This window comes from Bactrocera neohumeralis, chromosome 2 (genome assembly GCF_024586455.1).
Source record: "Bactrocera neohumeralis isolate Rockhampton chromosome 2, APGP_CSIRO_Bneo_wtdbg2-racon-allhic-juicebox.fasta_v2, whole genome shotgun sequence".
NCBI lineage: Eukaryota > Metazoa > Arthropoda > Insecta > Diptera > Tephritidae > Bactrocera > Bactrocera neohumeralis.
Genome location: NC_065919.1, coordinates 49132072 through 49150518, shown reverse-complemented (window position 1 = coordinate 49150518; position 18447 = coordinate 49132072). Strand labels below are relative to the sequence as shown.

Sequence of the window (18447 nt, the reverse complement as noted above, 5' to 3'; positions counted from 1 at the left end):
TGAACGCGGTGCTTATTGTTTCCTAAAGAGTGTGAAGCACAGAGCGCATGGAAGCGCCTGTAATGTATTTGTAAGATGAGACTGCGCTGAGTGAGAAGCAAATGCATTGCATGGCATAAAAAGCAATTTGTGCTTAAAAGCGATAAAAAATGAAAATTTCAAAAACAACCAGAAGAAAACGTTCAAGACTTTATAAAGGTGGATGAGATAACTGGCTGAGTCCATTTAGTCAAGTTCGTCTGTCAGTGAGTATAAGAGCGAATGAAGACCCTCAGTTTTTGAGATATTGATGGAAAATTTTGCAAACGTGTTTTTATCTCCAAGAAGCGGCTCTTTTGTCACAATCTTCGGTATCGGACCACTTTAGCATATAGCTGTCATACAAATAAATCGGCCAAAATCAAGTCCTTGTATGGAAAACTTTTTTGTTTGACAAGATATCCACACAAAATTTTACATATATTATTCTACAAACCAACGGCATAATCTTCAAAGAAATTGTTCATATCGGATAACTATATCATATAGCTGCCATACAAACAGATCCAGCAAAATTTAGTTCTTATATGAAAACTTTTTTTATTTCACAAGATATTTTTATAAAATTTAGCATGAATTATGCTGAAAGGCAACGCTGCATTCTCCAAGCAAATCGTTCAGATTGAACCGCTTTAGCATATAGCTACCATACAAACTGAATTATCAAAATCGAGTTCTTGTATGAAAAACATTTTTATTCGACGAGATATCTTCACGAAATTTGGTATAGACTACTTTCCAAGATAACAGTACAATTTCCGAAAAAATTGCTCAGATCGAACTACTATATCATATAGCTGTCATACAAACTGTTCGTCAAAAGTCAAGAAAAAAGTTTTTTATACACTTTGAAAGCATAAGAAAGGTATTATAGCTTTGATGGAGTCAAAAATAACGGCTTTTTGTTTTGTTTTTGTATTTTTTGTATTTTTTTTTTTTTTTGGCAAACTTTACATCTCTCATTGTCAAATCTCCAAGTATAACGTCAGATATCTTTTTGTAAATAATCAGCTTGCTGATCAATTTTTGGAATAACAAGAAATTTCTTATGAAAAATATTTATGCATTTGGAGCATAAAAAACCGTTAATTGCATATTAACTGTTTGAAAATGATGAAGAATGCGAAACATTGACACACATACATACATTTTTGAAGGCGTTAATGGCATGATTACTGCAAGTGGGCAAAAAACAATGTGAAAAAATAACAAAAATCAAAAATAAAAAGATGAAAAAATAGAAAATTTAAATACAAAAAATATTCAAATTAAAAAAATAAGAAATAAAAAATTAAAAAAAAATATTAGAATAAAAAAATATAAACAACGTAATTATAAAAAAATTAAAGAAAACCCAAAATAAAACTAAAATAAAAAGCAAAAAATTGAAATAAAAAATTAAAAAAAGAAAATATTAAAATTAAAAAAAGAAATAAAAAATTAAAAAAAAATATTAGAATAAAAAAAATATAAAAAACGTAATTATAAAAAAAAAATTAAGAGAAAACCAAAATAAAATTAAAATAAAAAGAAAAAATTGAAATAAAAAATTAAAAAAAATATTCAAATTAAAAAAATAAGAAATAAAAAATTTAAAAAAAAATATTAGAATAAAAAAATATAAACAACGTAATTATAAAAAAATTAAGAGAAAAACCAAAATAAAATTAAAATAAAAAGCAAAAAATTGAAATAAAAAATTAAAAAAGAAAACATTAAAATTAAAAAAAAAAAGAAAGTAAAAAATAAAAAAAAAATATTAGAATAAAAAAAAATATAAAAAACGTAATTATAAAAAAAAAATTAAGAGAAAACCAAAATAAAATTAAATATAAAGAAAAAATTGAAATAAAAAATTAAAAAAGAAAATATTAAAATAAAAAAAATATAAAAAACATCATTAAAACAATAAGAGAAAACCCAAAAAATATTAAAAAAAAAGCAAAAAAGAAAAACAGGAAATAATTAATAAATAAACAAGATTCAAATAAAAAGCAAAAAAAACGGAAAAATATAATTAAAATAAAAACCAAAATAATAATAATAATAAAACTAATATAAAGAAAAATTTTAATAAAACCTTAAAAATAGTTTAAGTAACAATTAAATAAATAACGGTAAATATTGAGTCACAAAATTTCAATTTTTACACTTCAGCATTAGCACAAATTTTTTTGCGTTGCTACCGCCAACATTCAAGCGACACAAAGCGCACAATACACTTGCCTAGTGTGTTTGTTTACATACATATATGTATATGTATATATATTCGTGTGTCCGTATGTATGAATCAAGTCAAGTCAACAGCTGTGAATTAAGTGATTAAGCCACAAAAGCTAAAAGCAGCAAAAAAACACAGAAATAAATGGTGCCGATTGCTGGTGGCATTGTTGCGCGACTAAATGACCAATCGACCGGCACAAAGGCGCGCACACGCATATAAACTCACATTGAACGGCTTGACCCTCAACAAAGTTGCAGCGAAAAAATAGCAGCAATAAAATTAACAAGTAATAAAAACAACAAAGTTGGTGGCGACCCCAACGCCAACGCCAGCAGCAGCTGCAGCGCGCAGAGTGGGCAACGAGCAGGCGTAGCCATTGACCAGCGTGTCATTGCCGTTAAATCGAGCTGCTTTGCTAGCCAAATAAATTAATTAAAGAACTGTGTTGTTTTGTTTATATTTATGTATGTATCTATAAAAACATATATATCTACATACATATATACTTATACACACTCATATATTATATATGTATGTACCTTGAAATGGCACACTTGTTTCTTGTATTGTCGCTTGTTTTTGCTGCTTTTCGCTCAAATACGCTTTTATCAGCTGGAAAATCGCTTGCAATTATATATACTAAATTGCAGAACTGCAATTAAAACAACAGCAATAAACAATAGACGGGTGGAAGGTACGTGCCGCTGCCGAAAAGACCCTCAAGCGACGCAGTTGTGTGACATTTGTTGTTTGCTTTGTTTGTTTTTCAAAGAGATTTCGGAAAAAGTTGCCGAAACTGAGTTGAAAAATACACATATATACATTTACTGCTGATTTCTATATGTATGTATACATGTATGTGAGTCTGTGTGTGCTTGAGACTCAAGGTGTCTGTCGCCGGTGTCAATTTGCTTTCTCAGCGTTCTTTGTTGCTTTTTGCTTTGAATTTTTGCTGTTTCAACGCGTTTAATCATATTTGCTTGCATGTAAATATGTATGCACGAATGTGTAATTGTATATATGATGCTATATGTATGTATGAATGTGTAATTGTATATATAATGCTATATGTATGTATGTATTGACGCGGTTTATCTGCGCTTGTCGGTAGGTCGAACCGTTTACTTGGCCATTTATTTTTTGTGTGTTATTATGTTTTTTATATCTTGTTCTACTTTTTCATTTTTATTTTTCATTTTCGTCAATTTTGTTGTTACTTATTTTTTTGTTTGTTTGATTTTCTTGTCATCTTGAACCGCATTTCAACTTGAACTGTACCGTTTAGCATTGAGTCGCGCATGTGCATGTCAATGTTCAAGTTAACTTTATATCTATGTATGTGAATCTTAACAGAAATATAAATTATGTATATATTTATGTGGGTATAGAGTGTATAGTTTATATGTATGTAGGTAAGAAATATTTTTACGGCTTGTTAGGGCCTCTTATAACGAAATTTATCATTGTGATGACATGAGGCACGAATGTACTCTATAAAGGCACATATCTTCACCTAAAATGCAAAGCAACGTATCATCAGAAAAAAAGTCAAACATCGCTGTCGGATATAATAACCAATATATAACCATTTCATATCCAAAACTATTTTTTTCAATGTGAGTGCATGATAACCAATATACTTGTATGTACAAGAAGCGTTCCAAATGACAGGACTTTAAAAAAAATTTTTTTTCGGCAAAATCAATTTATTTGATTCAAAATAGTCTCCTTCTGCTTCAATACAGCTTTTTGCATGGTCCAAAAGCATGTCGAACGAGTGTTTTAGCTCGTTGGCCGGTATGACCGCCAGTATGCCGGTGCAAGCCTTTTGAATGGCCTCTACGTCTGCATAATGCTTTTCTTTCAAGGGCAAATGCATTTTTCCGAAAAGGAAGAAGTCAAAATAGTACGCACGGTAACATATCAGGTAAACACGGGGATTGGTTAATGGTTAAAGTGTGATTTTTGGTCAAATAATCGTTTTTCGAATGTTGGATTGTGAGCAATTTTTGGTCGTCAGTCAATTTGTGCGGAACAAACCGTGCACACACCTTTCGTAAGCCCAAATGTTCGGTAAAAATGTGATAAATCGATGTTTTGGAGATGTTCAATTCCATTTCCATCAATTTCAATGATGATTTCGGCTGATTTTTGATGAATTCACGCACAGTTTCGATGAAATTTCCGGTGATCACGGATTTTGATTGGCCCACATGTTGATCGTCATTTATGTCCTCACGACCACTTGAAAACGTCGAAGCCCTTCGTGTACTCTGCTACGCGATAGACAATCATCGCCATAAACTTGTTTCATCAATTGAAACGTTTCGGTAAAAGTTTTACTAATTTTAAAACAAAATTTAATGTTGGCTCTTTGTTCGAAGCTCATTTTTGCACCGATAACGCAAACATACTGACACTCAAGACGCAATAACTTCTTTTTCAATCAATGAAATGTCATGAAATTCTCACTAGACAATAAATAAAGATACCAGATTCTAACGCACCGGTCAACATATAGATGACGCCACCAGGGGCGATGGATACAAAAAGTCCAGTTTACTTTGGAAAGCACCTTGTATAAGCATTTTATAACCAAGACTCAAATTTTGTTTAAATACTCTTTCAAACTTGGAGCGTCGAAGGGAGAAGTTGCATGCTTTCAAACAACTGCATTTGACAAAATCTTCTTCAGATTTCACATTGAAAACCCTAGAGTATGGAAACTCAGTTTCTATAAAACTTAACTTAAATTTACTTGACAACGAAGGTTATTACGACTATGAACATGTCGGAAAACTATTAGATCACGATAGGTCACTTTAACAACACGTTTTAGCGATAAATGTACAAGTAGAATTACTACATTTCAATAAATATTTTTCCCTCAACACTGCATAAGGGAAGATTGTTCAATTGTGAACTGCCGCACTGCTAGCAACCACAAGATATCAGGTTTCTAAATCATACCTTATGTAATTGCTTCTTTTATACGAATCCATGCATTCAAGCTAACTACTATTTGGTAGTTTAAGTGGACTCAAATCCAGGCAACAAATAAAAAATGGCAGAGAAGTCTATGAATAGGACGAATATATTCGTAAACCTGTTGCCATTGACAGAGGAGGATGGACGACTTCCAAGAGACAAGTTTTCGTTGACTTCATTACCTTGATTGAATGATTTGTGTGTTGGTAGTGAACTGTCTTAAATAATTCTGCAATATTTTCAACGATTTTATAGCCGTGTTTCCATTGGGGAACGAAAAATTTTCAAACAAACTGGTTATTCAATAGTTTGAGCGCAGTTTCGACGGTTCGATCTGAGTCAAATTTGATATTCATTTACCATATCCTTTGCAAGTCTCTCAAAGCTCCATATACCCTTTTCAGACCTGAGAAATTAACGCTTACAGATTTTAACGCCGCTTAAATGCTGATATGATCATGAATACAAAAAATGAAAAAAAATTATCCGAAGAAGGATTCCTAGAAAAAGGACCCGCACAATTGTGTATTACCGGTCTTAAGGCCATATTATTGAAAGAAAAAGCAGTACGATTTAAAAATCTTATTTCAAGAAAAAAAAATGATTTGATATTGATGGGATGTATTTAAAAATAATATTCATGTACATTGATTGAAAGCGATCATTTTTTTGTGTGGTACTCCTGAAAACAGTTTTTATTTTAGGTTAGGCAGAGAAATACATCGCATTTGGAGCATTTTATTCTAGTTCTGCTTGTACATTCTTTCACGCGGCACATCCGTGGTGTTGTCATACCGATCAGTACGTACATCAACGGGAGGATCCAGGGGTCTGTTTCTTTTTGCAGCTGGCTCTGCTGTTGATGTGCAATACGGAACAGGTGGATTAATTGGCCTTTCAGTGAATTTGGCCAATACTTCGCCGAGCTCAGATTTAAACTTAAATAGGTCTTTAATATTCTTTTTTCGCATGCCCGCCTTTTGAAAATGATCTTCAGGAAAATATTTCTGAAAATACTCCATGGGTGTACTAACTAAAATATTTCATTGATGACTTGTTTGTTGCGGGGGCGTCGAGTCAACAAAACCGACGCTCTTCCAGACTACATCCCGAGCAGATACGCTTGTATTTACATGACTTACAGTTGGGTCTTGATTAGCTGGAAGTAAAATTCCATCTTCCGAAGAAGTTTCATTACAATCCGACTCGGATGAACCGCCCTATTTGGTGGTTCCCAGAGCGCATCATCATTTGGGTTATCAGAACTAAAGTCCTTATCAAGATTCAAATTGAAATGACCTGGAATGACACAATTGTGGGGGTAAATGAAAATGCGAGGTCAAAGCCTGAAGCGCACAATTGGTGGTCCTTTTTTTCAATTTATCTCTTTCCATTCTTGACAACACGGCTGAACACTTCAAAACTTTGCAAATTGTGACAAAAATATACAAAAAATCAAAGAAACCGTTGAAAAGAACCGTTAGAAATAAATGGCACAATCATTGCTTTCGAGTCTTAACACGTAGTAAAGCGAAAAAAAAATGTTAACATATTTTTAGTCTTACAATTGTGTATTGAAGGTCTGAAAGGGATACATTACATATTGTGGATTGAACTTGAACGTTTTCAAAAAACCATAAATATATATATAATAAATGCTAAAAATATAACATAATTCAGATACTTTTAGCCATTTCAAAGCTTGGTGAAGGTCTTACTTATTTACAATTCCTTCGAAGAACGAACTAGGAACCTTTTTTCTTCTTACTTATTGGCGTAGACACCGCTCCAGTCGTTCTTCTTTTTCGTTGTTTTGCGCCAATTGGAAATTCCATTCATTCGAACAACATGACCTAGCCAGCGTAGCCGCTGTCGAGAGAGGACTTTACTTCTCAATTGCTTACTCAGTCCGATGTAGCACCTTTTGGCAAGAATTACTCTACGTTTAACATCGAGGCTGACATTGTTTTTGCTGTTAATGCTGGTTCCAAAATAGACGAAATTATCGGTGTCTTCGAACTTATGACTGTCAACAGTGACGGGGGAGCCTAGTCGCGAGTGTGACGACTGTTTTTTTGATGACTGGAGATATTTCATCTTACCCTCGTTCACCACCAGACCCATTTGCTTTGCTTCCTTATCCAGATTGGAGAAAGCAGAAACTAACGGTGCGGGTGTTGAGGCCAATGATATCGATGTCATCAGCGTCCGCCAGCAACTGTATACTCTTATAAAAGAGTGTACCTTCTCTCTTCAGCTCTGTAGCTCGAACTATTTTCTCCTAGAGTAGATTGAAGAAATCGCGCCGTAGGGCGTCGCCTTGGCTAAAACCTCATTTGATATCGAACGGATTGGAGAGGTCCTTCCCGATCCTAACGGAGCTTTTACGATAGCTCGACGTCAGTATAGACAGCCGCATTAGTTTTGCGGCGATACCAAATTCAGACTACTCGGAAGGAGATTATGAGTTGTCCTTTTCAAATAACTATTCATCAAACTATCGAATTTCTTTTGCGATGTTGACTATAGAATCGAAATTTTTTAAACTAATGATCCTGAGTGAAAAAGTAAAATTTTGTGTCCTTTTTAATACAATCCAAATTTAAAAAATACACTTTCTTAACGGTATTTTTAAAAATGAAAATCTTTTTCTCTCCTTTCAGCTACGGTCTACTGGGCGCCTCAGGTTGTGGCAAGACCACACTACTCTCGTGCATTGTCGGTCGACGTCGCCTGGATTCGGGTGAGATCTTCGTGCTCGGCGGCAAACCAGGCACACGCGGTTCGGGCGTGCCCGGCAAACGCGTCGGCTACATGCCACAAGAGATCGCCTTATACGGCGAGTTCTCTATACGCGAAACAATGATGTATTTTCGGCTGGATATTCGGTATGGGCACCAAAGAGATCATGGAGCGTCTACAGTTCCTTTTGAATTTCCTCGATTTGCCGTCGGAGAAACGTTTGGTGAAGAATTTGAGTGGTGGTCAACAGCGACGTGTTTCCTTCGCTGTGGCATTGATGCACGATCCCGAATTGCTGATTTTAGATGAACCCACAGTGGGTGTGGATCCGTTGTTGCGCCAGAGTATTTGGAATCATTTGGTGCATATCACAAAGGCTGGCCAAAAGACAGTCATCATCACAACACATTACATTGAGGAGGCGCGTCAGGCACACACGGTGCGTATGAATGTTGTGTAGGGAGGGGGAGAATAAAGGGTAGCGCTGATACGCGTTGGAGGCGGGATTTCTTTTAGTTATCTTTATTTATTAATACATGTTTTTTTCGTTTTGTAGATCGGTCTTATGCGTTCGGGTCATCTGCTGGCCGAGGAGTCACCAAGCGTTTTGCTGTCCATGTACAAATGCATCAGTCTGGAGGAAGTCTTCCTTAAGTTGTCGCGCATGCAAAGCCAGAAGGGTGAAATCTCGAATGTGAACTTTAGGTGAATTTCGTTTCCAATTTATTTCCTAGTTAATTAAGGTTTAGAGCAACTACTCGTCATACTTGCCACTAATAGTCTTGTCTTACAACAAGTACACAACACTAAACAGACACACACACATACGCAGCAAAATGCGACAATAGCAACATTAGAATCTGGGCGTGCTGAAAAGCCCCCCAAAAACACTCAAATTTACATAATTTTTTGCACGTTCGTCATTGTTTTTTGGCCATTTTTGTATTTGCGTGTGTTTGTAGTTGTTGTAGCTAACCATCATTGTCATTCAAACATTGTACGCCACAGCATGAATATCAATTAATACGTATGTACGATTTGTTTTTCGTTTTTATCTTATTCTTCACATATTTTAACGCATATTCACCACTCACCCTGTATACGTGATGTGCGCAATCGCCGTCGGCATCCTCGTTGTGGTTGCTGTTGTGCTCTTCACGCTGTTGATCCATCCACATATCCGTATGTATGCATCTACAAATGTACTCGCAACGCATATGTGCATGTATTTGTATGTGTGTATGCGTGGGCTCGTAATTTGTGACTCATCGCTCGTTTAATGGCGTTGGTAACACTGATTGTGGCGATAATTTCATTTATGCGGTTCACGTTGCAATCGATTTATCTCTATTTTGTGGTTGTTGTGATTTAATTATGCTCATTGCTCGTGATTTTGGCGACTAACAGTAATAATATCTCATTACATGCCATGGCATTCGGCAGTAAAATGGATAAGCCCAGCTCGAGTCAAGAAGGCGGTGTTGTCGGACTGAACTTCCATCAGAGCAAAGAAGTGCTGATCAACGAATCGAATGGATCTGTTTTTACGGTTTGTTATAAAAGTAGAATTATTATTTCATAGTCGCTCATCCTATCGTTTACTAAGCGATTTCAATTGAATTATTTTTTTATTTTAATATTGCCACTGCAAGCGATTTTTTAGAAAAATTTTAAATTTCATTCAGAACCCTTTGAAACGGCGTGATTGGAAGGTCTCGTTAATTCCAAAACTAAAAAAATATTAAGCAAGCAATCGATTATTAAGATTTTTTTTCAATCACTTATGGTAATAATATTTGATAAGAGTAACACTTATCAAATTTTAAAAATTTAGTTATCGATAAATTATCGAATCTTTTTATTAATGAAATTATCGATGAAATATATAAAGATTTATTTATAATCAATTATGTTAATAATATTTAATAAGATATTAAGACAAAATAACATTTATCAAATTTTAGTTATCGATAAATTAGATATAATTAAGATAATTAATTTATCGATAATAAATTGTTTTTGTTTTATCTTATGTTAAAATTAAGTTTGTCGATAAATTATCGAAAGTTTTGATAGTTCAAATGATTGATAAAATATAAAAAGATTTATTTTCAATCACTTATGATAATAATAATTTATAAGTGTAACACTTATTAAATTTAAAAATTTTAGTTATCGATAAATTAGATATACATTTTATCGATAAGTTATCGAAAGTTTTGGTCAATAAAATGATCAATAAAATATATAAAGATTCATATTTAATCACTTATGGTATTAATATTTGATAGGTATAACATTTTTTAATTTCTAAAATTTAGAGTTATCGATAAATTATGCACACTTAAGATAATTAACTTATCAATAAATTTTATTTCATACTAACGATAAATTATCGAACATTTTTATTAATAAAATGATCGATAAAACAAATTGGTTAATAAATATTTTATTTTCAATTGCCGGCAATCGATTATTATTTTCTGTTTATTTATTTTAATATATTTTTTTAATCACTTATGATTATTTTATTTGATAAGTGTAACTTAAATCAAATTTTTAATGTTTTGGGTGATCGATAAATTATCGGTATTTATGATATTTAATTTATCGATAAATTAGCATTTTCGTCGGAACTTTAGATAATCAATTCATCGCCCAAATAATTTTTTCAATAAATACATATTTTATTTTCAATGACTGGCTTTTGTCGTCCAACTGAAAAAAAAATTATTTAAGAAAATATTTCCTAAATATCCCTTTTAACACCGTTACTCATTTTTTTTTCGAAAATTTCAATCGATACATTTAAAGATATAGATTTCACGATTTCTGTGATTTCGATAAATTGTAATCGATAATTTAAAATAATAATTTATCGATAAATAATTTAGGCAATTACAAAAAAATATTTTAAATTTCTGCCTTGTGAAATTGAGAAGAAACAATTGATTAATTATGTCCGATAATTTTTTATTAGTAACAGTTTTAAGACAGCTTTTCTATATCTTTTCGATAAATTTTGTTCTATTAATTAAAGTTAAAAGCAAGCCATTGCTCCCTATATCATTAATTTTCTATTAATTTTTGTGATTTCGATAAATGGTAATCGATAATTTAAATTAACAATTTATCGATAAATAATTTAGATTTAGAATTATTATATTTAGATTAGATTATATTAATCATTTAGAATTAGAATTTTTATTCTGCCTTGTGAAATTGAGAAGAAACAATTAGTTAATTTTATTCGATAACTTTTTATCAGTACGAGTTTTAGTACAGCTTTTCTATAGATTTTCGATAAACTTTATACGATACCAGTCATTGCTCTCTATAGCATTAATTTTTTTGGCTCAATATTTCGTTTAAACAAAATTAAAAATTATCGATAATTTTCGATAATTTTTTTTAAACAAATAATTTTTTTTTTAATATTTCTCTTATCGTGCAAATGAAAATACACTTTTCCTCGCATTCCAAATATCTTAATTTTTTAAGGAAGCTCATTTTGTTGTATAATGTATTGTTGTTGTATATATGTATTGTTGTTATCGGTTGTTGAAAAATACCGAAATATAATAATTTTATTATAACCCTTCATCATACAGAACCAATTTATTAAACTTTTTTTCTAATTTGCGCCATATTGTTTTTTTTATGTTAATGTTATCGTTTATTTTCAAAGTCGATTATTTTCGATAAGTTAAATCTGATCAAAGTATTCTGTAACTTAAACTGTGTTATCAAAAAATAAAACATAAAATTTAATTTTAGTTTCATGAAGAATATCACCGAAGTCTTTCCAAAAGGTACGGAGCTTGACCATGTTTGGCTCTCAGAAAATATTACTATATTCAGAGATACTTGAAACTTGTGATGTACAGATTTTCTGTTGTCACAAAATCTTTTTTGCGAATACAGTTTGGTATAGAGATTATTCTTTCAGGCGTTGTCAGATGTTTACCTAAACTTTACCAAGATTACTTTCAATATTAAGGTCTATATTTCTTTTTATTGAATTAAATATTGTGAGCCCTTAAAAATAACCTAAAATATTTAGAAAATATTATATCTTAACAGCAAATTATTATATTTTTAATAAATATTAGAAGTAGAAATATTTTAAGGATTTTATGATTAAAACGATCGCATATGAGAGTCTCATAGAAGCTTTAGTTTTCCTAAAATAATTTTTTAAAAAGCAAACACTGATATCATCTCATTTCCTTTACGCTATATCACTAAAAAATCAAAAACCGAAAAACCAAAACCACTATTTTTGCACACACAGTTAAATCAAGAACCCTACGATCCGCCCCAAATAAAACGCAACAAACCCAATGATGAAGAGAGCTGTCAGGATTGCTGTGCGAACTTGTGTAAGGTAAGCACTACTCAAGCCAAGCCTAGCCAAGTCTCAGACACGAAAACAGAATTAATATTTACTTAAATTTTTTCCTCGAATTTTTTCGCTCGCAGGTCACAACTAAGGGCAAAATGAAGGCATTGCTGACCAAGAACTTCCTGCGTATGTGGCGTAATGTCGGCGTTATGCTGTTCATTTTCGCTTTACCCGTTATGCAGGTGATACTCTTCTGTTTGGCAATTGGACGTGACCCGACTGGCTTGAATTTGGCTATCGTCAACAGCGAAATGAATAACACAGTAAGTTCAAGTCCCATCATAGTGCAAGTTTTCGAATGGCAATTCTAAATAAATGACTTCTATTTTTAACCCTTAGAACATCTGTCATTGGGAGGACTCTTGCCACTTCTCGAATCTCGGCTGTCGCTATTTGAGCCATCTGAATGACACCATGGAAAAGACATACTACACGGACTTGGAGGAGGCCAAAGATGCGGTGCGTGTGGGCAAGGCTTGGGGTGTGCTTTACATAACGGAGAACTTTACGGACGCTTTTGTGGCGCGTGTAGCATTGGGTATGTTCAAAACTTATGCATTTTCATTCAATAATTATTTATTTAAAACTCATTATTATAACTTTTTTTTACCTCTCTTCTGCATTCTGTAGGACGTGACGCGGATGATGAGACCATTGATCAGTCGGAAATCAGAGTGTGGCTCGATATGTCAAATCAGCAAATCGGTATTATGCTGAATCGTGACATACAGCTGGCCTATCGTGCTTTCGCCATGGACTTACTGGATCAATGCGGCAACAATCCGAAGCTCGGCGATGTGCCAATACAATTCAGAGAACCCATTTATGGCACAATGAATCCATCATTCACAGATTTCGTTGCGCCCGGCGTGATATTGACGTAAGTAGCGGCGGTGGCATACGCTTTAAAGGAAATCCGCACATTTATTTTTTTGGTTTAACTTTTCATTAACTTTTTTAATTGTTTAATGGCATTGAAAGTCTTATTTGTTTTTATTAATTTTTTTTTTGTTTGCCATCGGAATTTATAGCATTGTGTTCTTCTTGGCTGTTGCATTGACGTCATCCGCTTTAATCATCGAACGCACTGAGGTGAGTACATACTTTTTGCGCATAGTGTAAATGGATATGACGTAGGTGGAATGACAATAAAACTTAGTTGATTTCCTTTGCCAAAAAAATTATTGGCTTTTATCGTTACTTCGTTCGAATCCTCAGCCCATAAGTGCGAATCAGAAACAATATATGGATAACAACTCTACAGTTGGACAATTTAAGAAATAATTTTCTCACAATATAACAGAAACTAAAATTATAGTCTACTCTTATTTACTTATTTTTCGTGCAAATAGTTCGTGAAAATTGAGGTCAAAACATTACCAGGATTAAAGAGAGATCACTGTTCTATACATTCTTCTTCTTCTTTATTTATGTAGACACTGTTTGCGCGGTTATAGCCGAGTTTACAACAGCGCGCCAGTCATTCTTCCTTTTCGCTGTTTGGCGTCAATTGAAGCTTCTAAGTGTCATTCTCAATCTGGTCTTTCCAACGGAGTGGAGGTCTTCCTCTTCCTCTGCTTCTCTCGGCGGGTACAGTGTCGAATACTCTCAGAGCTGGAGTGTTTTCACGACATGATCTAGCAGACAGCATAGCCGCTATCTCTTAATTCGTATTGTCTAATTATCTGGACTAAGGCTGTGGTTTTGACTAGAAAGTGATTGCTGGCCTTAAGACCTTTTTTATTTTGGATTATCGACAGCCTTGGAGAAATATTGCTTAAAACTTGTCGACCTTTAAGACCTTTTAAGTTCTTTTAAACATCTTTCTAAAATGAAAATATTGGAATTGTTTTCAAAATGCTTAGCGGAAAAGTTGCTCTAATTGCATGCCTTAAGAAAACCGTTGATGTATTAATTCAATGTTGTGGCCATTCTTGAGAGAACCTGGTACGTTTTCAGTCATACGAATGAAAAGTTGGATCATAATACAAACTTTGATGAAAGTGTGGATTTATATTGGCCGATTAGCCAAGGAAACCGGCACTTTTTGAATTGAAAGAGTCTTTAAATCGGGCATTAAAGATGTAGGGTTGGACACAGGTGGTCCTAAGTTTAAACTTAGTTCTTGCGCCTAATTCGAGCTCTGTGCTTTGTTGAACTGACTTCTTTAAATCTTTTTGGCTGAGTAGCAGATTGATTAAGAATTCCAATACTTTTATCGTTTCAAATTTACTCTTTTCCAAAAAGTTCCAAAAATTTTCATAAGAAAAATTAATTTCTCTTTGTTCTTACACGCCGCTTTAATTTTAACTTTTCTAAATACTTTTAGGGTTTACTCGACCGCTCTTGGGTCGCCGGCGTCTCACCCAGTGAGATCCTCTTCTCGCACGTCATCACACAATTCGTCGTCATGTGTGGCCAAACAACGCTCGTACTTATCTTCATGTTGGTCGTCTTCGGTGTAACAAATAATGGCGAACTCTTCTGGGTGATCGTGCTGACACTGTTGCAGGGTATGTGCGGCATGTGCTTTGGCTTCCTCATCTCATCGGTATGTGAGTTGGAACGTAACGCCATACAATTGGCGTTGGGCTCATTCTATCCAACATTGCTGTTATCGGGCGTCATTTGGCCCATCGAAGGCATGCCTATCGTGCTGCGGTGAGTTGAAGTTTTTTTTATAGGTTTCTCGCAGGTTTACTCACTAGCTCTCTCTCATGTTTACTCACTATCTCTCCATAACTGTTATTATATACGCTCTAACGGTTATTAATGTTATCTGTAACTGTTATTTATGTTAGTCGTATCTTTATTTGCTCTCTAACGGTTATTTATGTGCTCTCCAACTGTACAGATACATATCGCTTTGCCTGCCGCTAACGCTCGCTACCACATCGCTGCGCTCGATTTTGACGCGCGGCTGGCAGATCACCGAGATGGCTGTGTATTCCGGCTTCCTGAGTACGCTCGCGTGGATCGTCGGCTTCCTGATACTGACGCTGTTGGTGCTGCAAGCGAAACGTGGATAGAAACACTTCGGGTTTTTGCAACAGCAAATTGGGAGCAACAAATTAATTTAATATCTATAATTTTTTTTTTATCAACTAACTTACGATACTAGAAATTGTACAGAAATGAAATTAAGAGCAAAGAAAAACAAAATTGGGTTGCTTAATTAATCCAAAACTGTATCTATATATGTATGTACATACATATGTATACATATGTATGCATATGGTTGGCAGATCGCACAAGAGATCTTGTGTAAAAAGAAAAGTGTCGATCGCATTGTAGCTGAGTTTTTAGTTCTAGAGAGTAAATTTTAATTAAAGAAAAAAAACAACAAAGAAAAAAAAATTAATATACATATATAAATACAAAAACAACAACAATTGTTTAAGGTGTCTTGTCCTAATGTTAGCATTAATTCATATTAAGCATACTGTCTAGTTTATTTCGCACATACACATACACACACGCGCGCAAATAATCAAGTGCGAACACAAAAAGAAAAGCTACAAAGTTCAAAACACAGACAAAAAAAGCACGCAAGTGTTATTTGAGGAAATTTTAAAAGTTTTTTTAATAAAAAAATTGAAGACATTAATTTTAAAAGTTTTGAAAATTAAAAAAGAATTAAAATAAAATTAAAAAATATTTTTTTCACATTCTCGAATTTCGGTAAATATTTATTTTTCAAAATTTAAACAAATTAAAAAAAATTAAAATAAAATTAAAAAATAATTTTTTCACATTCTCGAATTTCGATAAATATTTATTTTTCAAAATTTAAACAAATTAAAAAATTTTAAAAAATAAAAAAAATATTTTTTTAACATTCTCGAATTTCTGTAAAAAAACCGTTTTATTTATTTTTTAAAATTTAAAAAAATTGAAAATTTTTTTTTTTCACATTCTCGAATTTCGACAAATATTTATTTTTGAAAATTTAAAGAAATTCAAAAATTAAAAAAATTTTTAAAATTAATTTCTTTAATTAAACAAATTTAAAAAATAATTTTTTTCATTTCGAATTCGATAAATATTTATTTTTAAAAATTTAAAGATATTAAAAAATTTAAAAAAAAATTAAAAATTAATTTCTTAATTAAATAAATTAAAAAAATTAAAATTTTTTTTTACATTTTCGAATTTCAGTAAACGGCAAACTATTCAAAAATTGTACTCAAACTGGCAACGCTTTCACAAATATTTAAGCTTTTCGGTAAAGCTGTCGCGCAATATAACTCATTTTTGCCAGCAAAGCAATCAAGCGCTTAGCACACTTGTTGGCGCATGCGCAGGCGTTTCCAAACCCCGAACACACAGTTGTTGGTGTGTGCGTGTGCAGGATTTTCCTAGTTTATTGGTTTTTTTCTTCACTAAAAATGTATTTTTTTGTTTTTACAAAATATTCTAATTTAATTTAGCAATGATTTAAGGTTTAGGTTGTATTAATAATAATTATTACGTTTATCTTCTTCTTAATTTAAGCCAAGTTTTATAACTTCCTTTGTAAATAATTGTGTAGCAATTTTCCAAAATGTAAGCTTCTAAGTAAAAACGGAAAAAACTGTAAAGAAGGCATTATTGTACTACACAAAAACGAAAACAATAACAACAATAAGAACAAAAAAACAAAAAATCAGAAATAATATAACAACAACAACAACGAATTAGTCGGAATATAGCTTATTTCTTTACTTACTCTTTCACGCACTCTCTTATAAGCATGCTATCACACGCTCTCTTATGCGCGCTCGCTCTAACTCACTCTTACACTCACTTTCTCTCACTCGCGCTTACTTACTCACTCACTTCGCCACTACTATCGCTTATTATTTGGTCGCATTTCCGTCCACGTACTCATATGTAACTTTCGTCGGCACTCGTGCCGCCCGAACGATTTACTTGCTTAATCTCTTTATGAAACGAACTTCGAACTTAGACTTTTGCACTGCTGTCCAATTCTCTATAAATATTTATTTTATTTTTCACATTTTTTCGAGTCTTTTCGCTAACATTATCTAACACAAAAGGACTGTGATTATATTAATTTCCTTGAATTTTTTTGTAAACAAGAAAAGAAATATGTAATGAAATTATATAATAAATACTTAATTACTGTTATTGGTTTTTGAATTCTTTGGCGCCTAACATATGTTTGTATACAAAAAATGCATTCATGTTTGCACATATGATTACATAGCAATACTATACAAATACAGTTTTAAATACCTATGTAATTAAATACAATTACTTATATATAAATATATATGTAAAATGTATAGTTTATCTTGTATGTTTGTATGTGAAAGTCAAATAAAATAATTTAAAATAAAAATTTAATAATTTAAAATGATTAAGCGTGTCTCTTTACTACATTCAGTCTCTTGGATATTTAAGACGAGTTCAAGAATAGGCCGATATAAGCATAGGCGACGTTCTAGGGTCTCTATCATGCTCAAGCCCCTGCTCTTACTGCATGCATTATTGTTAATAATGCCCGTACGGCTCGCATGTGAGTCAGACAGACGAGCGTGACTAAATCGACTTAGCTTATCACATATCACATCTATGTATATGGGGATAGGACTTATAGTTTCCGACGATTCCTTCTAAAAACTTAGGAAAAAATATTTTACGTTCTAAAAGTGATAGTTTATTCGAGATAATGAATAACTAACGTACAATAATTATCCCCGCAAAACTAATACGGCTGTGTAAGCTGACGTTGGGCAATATCAAAAGCTCCGTCAGGATCGGAAAGGACCTCTTCGAGCCGTTCGATGCCAAACGAGGCTTCAGACTCATATGACTTCTTCAACCTACTTTTGGAGAAAATAATTCGAGCTGCAGAACTAAACAGAGAAGGTACAATCTTCAATAAGAGTGTGCAGCTCCGACGATATTCGTATCATTTGTCTCAACAACCGCGCCGTTAGTTCTGCTTTCTCCAGACTAGATAAGGAAGCAAAGCAAATGGGTCTGGTAGTGAACGATGGCAAGACGAAATATCTCCTGTCATCAAACAAACAGTCGACGCACT

General features: G+C 33.0%; 1 protein-coding gene across 1 annotated transcript in view; it reads left to right on the top strand.

Annotated features, from left to right (window-relative positions):
* The window catches only part of LOC126750944 (ABC transporter G family member 23), a 143699-nt gene extending 126171 nt beyond the window's left edge, over window positions 1-17528 (top strand). Inside the window, 11 exon segments of the mRNA XM_050460797.1 lie at window positions 7915-8122; window positions 8124-8432; window positions 8550-8698; window positions 9401-9542; window positions 12288-12380; window positions 12476-12661; window positions 12738-12936; window positions 13029-13278; window positions 13430-13490; window positions 14728-15059; window positions 15253-17528. Of these exon segments, the coding sequence (XP_050316754.1) occupies window positions 7915-8122; window positions 8124-8432; window positions 8550-8698; window positions 9401-9542; window positions 12288-12380; window positions 12476-12661; window positions 12738-12936; window positions 13029-13278; window positions 13430-13490; window positions 14728-15059; window positions 15253-15427 (2104 nt within the window). The 3' untranslated portion in view covers window positions 15428-17528.
* The last annotated feature ends 919 nt before the right edge of the window (window positions 17529-18447 follow it).